The 8,291-nt window shown below is 41.5% G+C and overlaps 1 protein-coding gene across 2 annotated transcripts in view; it reads right to left on the bottom strand.

Moving 5' to 3' along the window:
* Window positions 1-2,937: 2,937 nt before the first annotated feature.
* Window positions 2,938-8,291, bottom strand: part of lrrc8db (leucine rich repeat containing 8 VRAC subunit Db) — a 51,584-nt gene continuing 46,230 nt past the window's right edge. For both annotated transcript variants that reach the window (XM_010783015.1, XM_010783016.1), the window contains exon 2: window positions 2,938-6,873. In XM_010783015.1, coding sequence (XP_010781317.1) covers window positions 4,316-6,873 — 2,558 coding nt within the window. In that variant the 3' untranslated portion in view covers window positions 2,938-4,315. The remainder of the gene's footprint in view (window positions 6,874-8,291) is intronic.

Below are 8,291 nucleotides of genomic sequence, written 5' to 3'. Positions count from 1 at the left end.
AAGTTCACCTGAGGGGAAGTCATCTTAAAATTTTCCAAGATACCTGTGTCTCTAGGGACTTTGTCGAATTAGTTTAGAAATTTAATATTTTACGGTGAATAACGAGTTGTTCAAGAGTCATAAATCTGACTTCGTATGATTAAAAGCAACACGATCATCGACCCGACGCAGTCTCCCGTTGTTGTTGTTGTTGTTGTTGTGAACGCCGTTGGGGAGCAAATCAGCTATGTAAACGGTGACGTCATGACGCAGCAGCGGCTGCACCAGTCGGGCTCTGGGCGGTGTGAACAGAGCGGGAGCAGAAAAGGGAAACCGGAGCTGAACCAGTAAAGCTCTAGCTCGGAGCTAGAAAGGGAAAAGCGCTGGTGTGAAAGCCGCATTATAGGTGAGTGTTTTTAGCAGAGTCATATTAGGCCTATGTCCTTGTGATTCTGTTGATTATTACCTGTCTGTATTATGTTGCAGCTCAGCTGATTTTGGATTGATGGCAAAGGGAGAGGGACTTAAGGGAGAGTGAAAACACAAGGTAAGTTTCAAATAGGTCAGCAATTTCCCATCCTATAGGTTGCTAGATGTATCTAACCCTTTCTCCTGTCTCCCTCTTTCAGCACAAGAACCCCAGGGGCATTCAATGGAGCCTGAAGACCTGCAATGAGACCCTCACCCTGCACCTGAGTCTCAACTCCCAGAGTTTTGCAAGCCTCTCCCTGTTCCTTATTTTTATTAAACCAGCTTCCCAATGGTGTGGTTTTCGTTTTGTGAAAAATATGAAAACCTCACTTATTTTGTTGCTGTTGTTGTCTTTTGCGATAGTTAAATTGCGCCTCCTGCTGACTTGAGCCAGCCATTCTTTCCTCCTCTCTGTCAGTGGGGAAACTTTACATTTGTACTCCTTTCTCTGAGCGATTGGAACATCCCCCAGCAGCACAGCAAACCGTGGGGAAGACTATAGGACAACACCATAGACTGTATATATAAAGGACAACACGGAGGAAAAGGCACAGACACACTGCATGACATGCTATTCAATGTTTATTGAATTCCATTTATTTACAATGGATGTTCCTATAACAACACATTTAACATCATCATGCTGCAGCTGCTAGTCCTTTGACTCATTGTGCTGTCAGCTGACAATCATTGATAGGCACCTGTCGGTCTCCTGTCCTTTCTGAAAGTCATAAAGATTACATTAGTCATTTAGATTACTTATGTCCTCAATTACCATGGGATTACTGAAACCACCATGAATTAAAGAAATGGTAGAAATTAATCTAATCAGAATTCTGAAACCTTCCTTCCCATCCCCTCCCTCTAAATATATCAATAAACATTAGGAAGTGATGCTCCTGACTACCATACAAGTTTAAGAAGATAATATTTGTTTTAAAGAATTCAAAGCAATAAACAACAGCAACAGGCTCTTTAACCAAGGCATCGTTAGCCTAACATGTACAGTATAACAAGGCAGGTAAGATAGCTATTCATACTATCTATGTATATTTTTGTCATGCTATTTTATTTCTATTTAAGATGTTTACATTTTTGATTGTTTAATTCTAGTCTTTTAACTCTCTAATGTACAATGCCTTGTCTTTTGCTGCTGCAGCGTAAACATTATCCCAATTGGTATCAATAAAGTAGGCTACTTCTTATTTTATCTTAATCCTCAAATATTAGCGAATTTTAAGAGGCATGTTGAGTTGTTATAGCAGATAACAGACGGGGTAAAGAGGAAAAGGTCGGTAACATCCCAATGTTGTATCCTCAACTTTAAAAATGGAAATACAAATCAGTTTTTAGATGGTTAATTATTTGCTAATTACAATTTTGATGAGAAATTGAGATAAATACATATGGCCATACCTCCGACATTATCACTGTCACAAAAACCCTTTAGTACAGTATTGTCAGAATGTTGAGCGTTGCAGGGCAGATTTCACTTCATTTCTAGCTTTGAATAATAGTAAAGATAAGTGTAATAAGTCATGTAATATTGTTTTTATTCATGTAGCACATTTGAAAACCAGAGGCCTGTACTATGAAACCGGATTTTCGCTTAGTGAGCTAACTGCAGGGAAAACTCTGGGTTTCCGGTCCTACGACGCTGGTTCACTTTTTAGCGGGCTAGATCTCCTGAGATCAACTCAGTGAAAGCACTGCCTGCTGACCAATCAGAGCTCAGTGTGAGGAGTTTAAAGCTATCAAGTCATATTACAGGAGAAAAGAAATACAGAAAAACTGCCGTTGCAGGAAAGACAGCCAGCAAAAATCAACTGAGTGTGAACGTGAAAATTAATAGAATATCACCTCCCATCTTCAGAGCAATCTGACTATTATAACATTAGCGTTAAGAAAGCTTACTTAAATATCTGCCACAACATAAGTAACCGGATCAAAGTAACATTACGTACAGTCCGCGGCACTGTGAGTGCAGACGTCGATGTGTGTCCCATTATCATTCATATTACATCATAATGTATCATATATTTCCTTATCTGAGTCAGATTCTTGAGCTGTATCTGGCCGTGCAACACTAAACTGTATGCAGAAGTATTATTTTAAGCAACACATTAAGTTGACGAAACACTCGACTCAAATGTAATTAAAGTCAGATCCACTCGGGTCGGGCGGTGATATCATAAACCTGTTAATGTACGCATTCAAACACTTTTTTTTTTTTACCAGCTGTATTCACCTTGCAGGTTGAAGTCATGGATGTTTAAAGTCTTAATATTTGTCTAATATTATAGTTCACTTTTCATACAGGAAGTATGACGCTGCGCTATAAGTACACCTCTCCATGTTTGTGATTGGTCAAATGTTGCTAAACCCGCCACTTTTATGTGAACGCGCACATAACTAGATAGGGCAAAGCTGGCTTGAGTTACCGAGTTGATAACCAGCGTCGTAGGACCGTTTAGCGAGAGCGCGTTTGTTTTGGATTAGGTAAATTGGGTAACTCAAACATATCCAGGTTATGTTGAACCGGCTTCGTAGTACAGGCCTCTGGTTTACAAATTGGCCTTAAAATGGAACAGATAAATGACAATGTGATAATAAATACATACAAAAAACTCAAAAAATGCATGGTACACACAGTTTACGAAAAATAAATCAAACATGTGAGCAAAAGTACAGCTAATAAAAACATCAGTGTGGGTTGGCTGTACGGGAACGGAAACAATACAATGCCTACTCCTTTGGAGGAACAATAATCCAGTGTATCAAAAATAACCACTTCTTACTGATCAACCATCAATCATTTGGTGTGCAACATGTAAATATATTCAAACTGGAATGCATAGGTTTCATAATAATACAAGGTTATTCCTGCACAGTTCTTTCACGTGAGAGGTAAAGTAAAATAACTCCTTGGAAGCAGTAGTAGCAGTAATAGTATTTACACTAGCTCCACTGATTATCTTTTTCTGGAGCTTTTTAACACTTTGTGAGACTTCCTCATGGGAGGGAGTTTGTCCAGTTGTAATTCACCGATACAAACACATGAGCAATGCTGTAAATTGGACCTTACGTTTTTCTTCCAACCATAAAACATAAAAGAGTATTCCCTCAATTAGTATTGTCTATAAATTAAGATGGTTTTAGTTTTATTAGCTCAGGTTTCGAAATATCTATACCTGAGATTTTTGATTCCATCTCAATACCATTGAGCGGAATATCATTTTGTCAATGCTGCTGGCAGCTTCTCCCGGAAGAAATGTCTGGATAATCATCACACTTTCTGTAAACAGGTCGTATCCAGGGAAGCTTGTTCTGGAAAGAAATGTAGCTGTTTTACTTTTTTAAATGTCATATTTTATTGATGTAAAGACGAGTCCCTCTGACCAATTTCTATTCTATTTGCATCCATTTCAATCGGGTGGAGGCAGAAAGTTGAAAACTACCTGAAAACTTGAGGGTGAGTTATTTTATTTTGAGTGAACTGCCCCTTAAAGATGAGACCAATCAAGAGTATCTAGTTAGGTACGTCATGAAATAAAATCACAACAATAAAAAGCTGTATTGTTTCAAAATTAACAAATGTCCATAGATCCAATAGTTTTGCATACAAAAGGTACAAAGTGGGAGTGTTTTGATGCTATACACATATATTAACCAAAAATAAGGACATTTATAGACACTAAACAAGATAGTTTCTAGATGTCAACAAACATTTCTCGATTGTTTCCTACTTTAGTTTCTCAAACATCATGAAGATTACAATAACCTTTCTAAAGGCATACTTTGAAAAAGAAACCCTGTCATACACCTACGATGAAATGCTGGACATTTGATGCCACGTAGGATGTTACTAACGGCCATCACTTAGACACTTACAGCCATTTGGAAAAGAAATACTAGCTTCCTGATTAACGCTCTCTTTGACCTCGATGGGGAGCAGGTCAAACAGATGATCCTCCACTATCAGGCAGCTCTTGCGCAGCTGGCCGCACTGACCGAGCTGGACCGGAAGACGGTCCAGACAGTTCCCCTTCAGCTCCAGGTGGGTCAGCTGCGAGAGTTGGCCAATCTTCTCTGGAATGGTGGAGATACAGTTGTGGCCGAGACATAAGGTTCTCAGTTTGCTGCACTTGAAGAGTTGCTGGGGAACTACTTCCAATTTGTTGCCAGTAATGGCAAAATGTTGGAGGTTCTGCAGAAAGCCAACCTCCAGTGGTATTGTCACTACGGAGTTGTGGCTAACATCGAGGTACCTCAACTTGAGGAGCGTGAATAACGATGAGGGGAGAGACTCTAGCTTGTTATGTGACAGATAAAGGGATTCAAGGTTTTTTACATGGCTAATTGACAATGGAATGGTGATGATCTTATTGTGCCAAAGTTTGAGGCAGGTCAGTCTCTTGAGGTGCTGAAAGCTGATGATCTCCTCGATGGTCCGGATGTTGTTGGACTTTAGATCCAGTTCCTGAAGGTTGTTCAAACTGAAAATAGCGTGAGGTATTCTCTCCAGCTCACAGTTGAGAAGCTCCAGCTCGGCAAGATTCATTATTTTCTTCAAACTATTAAGAACTAAGAGCTTTGTACCATCATTATGAATGACCAACTTTATCAGATGCGGGGACAGGTCCGTTATGTTGGTCGGGATCTTTGTGAGGTTGCTTTTGAGATGCAGAATCTTTAAGTGCCTGAGGTCTCGCAGAGACTCCAGTCCGATCATTTTGTTGTTTTCAGAGTTCAGATTACCAACAAGGTAGAGTTCCCTTAAAGTTTTCAACAAGTATACCCAGCTAGGAATCTCAGCGACATCTGTGAATTTGACATGAAGGCACCGGAGGTGATCACGGAGAAAAATGAAAGCAGTCTGCTCAACTTTGGCTGGACAGTGATAGAAGTGCAGCTCCTGGAGGTTTGTCATTTGTGAGATCTTAGCTGTTATCTTGGCCTCTGGGATTAATTCTAGTTTGAGAATTTCCAAATCTGTGAGATCAAACACAGCATCTGGCACTCCAGAGAGCATAAAAAGATGGAGTTCCAACTTTTCTTGAGGGTTGCGTATCACATGCTGCCGCAACTTCTCAAAGGTCCACTCGTGGTTCAGGCTGATCTCCCGAAGTTTGTTCTCACTCACCTCAGAGAGAAAAACACCAAAGCGCTTTGAGTACAGCTGGTCGTACTGATCGACCATGTGGAGGAGGAACGCAAAATCATTCTTCACATCTGGAATGTCACTGAAGCTGCTCTCCTCTCTGACTTTTTCAAAGGAATACTCCTTAAGTGGTCGCCGAAAAAGCCAGAACAGTGTGTAGATACAGATTATGCCATAGGCGCATATGAGAGCAATGTAACTAACAAGGAGTTTCTTTAACATGAAGGCCATGTTGTGTGTACAATGGAACCTTTTGTATCCAGTCAAATGCTTGATGTCAGGCTCACACACATGGTTGAAATCTATAGAGGCAACAAAAGTCATGGTGTAGCACAGGATCAAAATGAACTTGACTGTTTTGATGACGGTCTGAATAGCATACAGCCTGTAAATCAGGTCACTGTCTTCCACATGGGCACGGAATTTGCGAACTTTTTCAAACAGGGCTTTGGCTTGCTCTCCGTCTTTTTTGTCCAGTATGGTCATGGCAGGAACTTCACTCACAAGCTTTTCAGCAGAAAACGTGACCCCAGATTTGGTCAGCATTGGGGCGGACTGGTTGGGACTCCCCTCCTCGCTGCTGGTGGACAGATGCTTCAGGAGGGTGGAGGCTCCTGCCAGTCTCTGTTTGTTCTCCTCCGAGTCCTCGCAGGCTGTCTCGGACAGCGCTTTGGTCGTCCAAGGCGATTCAAAACATTTTCCAAGTATGGAAACAAAATGTTCTATTTTGGAACTTGTCTTTGGGTACTTGAACCAGAAGTTGCTACTGACCATTAATACGATAGTGTGGATCAGAGCGAGGTAGGGGAAATATTTGGAATACCAAGGAAGGGCAACATGGTAGCACATCTGATTGACAAAGACATACTGCTGAAAATCCAGTTTGGTCCTGACACCTGTAGGTAGAGGCTGTCCCAAAGAACCCGACTGTGTGAAGGGAACTGTGGGGGGGATTTTATCAGGAGGCCTTTTAGCCATTAGAGGAGCAGCTTGCTCACCAATGGCACTTTCTTTGTTCCATAAGCTATCAGCTGTCTCCGGGGGTTGGGGTTGTATGAAGCCCCCAGACCCCTCTGGAGATGGTTCCAGAATGGGAAGACAAACCACTTGGTCCCTTGTTAACTGCATCGTTCCAGAAAATATGGCCAACATCAACATAACGATCCCCAGATAATCCATGAAGACATCCCACCATGGTTTCAGTATGCGATACGTTGGCTGGATGTCATTTAGGGAGGCTACTTCTGTGAGGGTGAACATTCCTGCAACAGAGAATATTAATGAACATTATTATCATTATTTCTCTCATTACAAAAACAACACAATATTGAATTATTCATGCTATTTTGGGATCCCTAATAACATCAGGTAAATGGACTGCTAACGTAAACTAGCCCTTAAGCTAACTTTGGCACATGCACATCTTTTTGAAAGTAGATTGATGTACATTGTCACTTCTCCAAAAAACATTTCATGAAATAAAATAACATAAAATACTTACACCATTTTTTTTTGCAACCAGTTTTTTTTTATATCACTTACTGAATGTACTGTGATACTATACATAACCTTACCTAATGAGCTTAATGAATCCAGGGAAATCAGGTTTGTGTGTAATGGAATCCTTGCTGTCACACTTTTTCTCTTACAGTAAAGTACGTACTTTTCAACTGAATTTCCAGATGTATGCACCACCTGACATCCGTAGATTAAAGGTCCCATGTCTTGGCCATTTCTACTGATCATAATTCCATTGTTGTGGTATACTAGAATAGATTTATATTGTGCAATGTTCCAAACTCACATTGGTTTCTCATACAGCATCTCTGTATAGTATGTGTATTCACTCTCTGTCCTACACGGCTTGTTGGAGCTCCTGCCCCTATAAGACCCTGCAATGGTTCTCAATCATTACAAACGCTCAAAAATAGTGGGAGGCTCCCGGTTACATCCCACAATAAGTACTCCAAAAATCTAGTTTATCTCACCTGCGGCTCGTTGTGGCAGTTCATGGAAGATACTCCATAACATCGCCTGGCCCCATGTTGATAGATTATGATATAACATTCCCACTTTGTAAACAAGACGTTAGTGTGTCATAATAAAATTTACTCCAATGTACAAGAAATTTTACCAAATCATATTGGACGACCAGTCGTCGATTTTTGAAACAACTATCATCTTACGATTCTGCCCCATCGCCAAGCTATACTTCGCAAATTCCCAGGCCGGTACAGTCCCGTCAAACGGCCAATAATGGACAGGCGCGAACACACAATACTTCCAAAAATACGTACATTTGACCAGACGTCTCAGTGCTTTGGGAGTTTCACCGATCACCTCGGAGCGTTTACCCCCACGACGGTCGGGGGGAGTAGTGGAGGGCAAGGCGCAGGTAAGCGGAACAGAGCGACAGAGAGTCTAAGGCGGTGCGTCGTTCGTCCTTTACTTGGGGTCCATGTGTGACAGGCGAGAGCGTCGTCGCTCGTCGCCGTTGCAGGCGGTTGTTGCCGTGGGTCTGGGGTGCGTCTAAGAGTAGACAACAGGAATCGACCACGTAAAAGACCAACGATTGCGGTATCATTTGTATATTAGTGACTACCAAGGCGCACATTGCCACCACCTGAGTAGTCTTCGTCCTCCGACCGCTCGACCTGGTTAGTCTCGTGTCACTCGTAGT

Source organism: Notothenia coriiceps, unplaced genomic scaffold (genome assembly GCF_000735185.1).
Source record: "Notothenia coriiceps isolate Sejong01 unplaced genomic scaffold, NC01 NC01_scaffold00024668, whole genome shotgun sequence".
NCBI lineage: Eukaryota > Metazoa > Chordata > Actinopteri > Perciformes > Nototheniidae > Notothenia > Notothenia coriiceps.
Note: the sequence above shows the minus strand (reverse complement) of the source record. Positions and strands in the feature narration are given on the sequence as shown.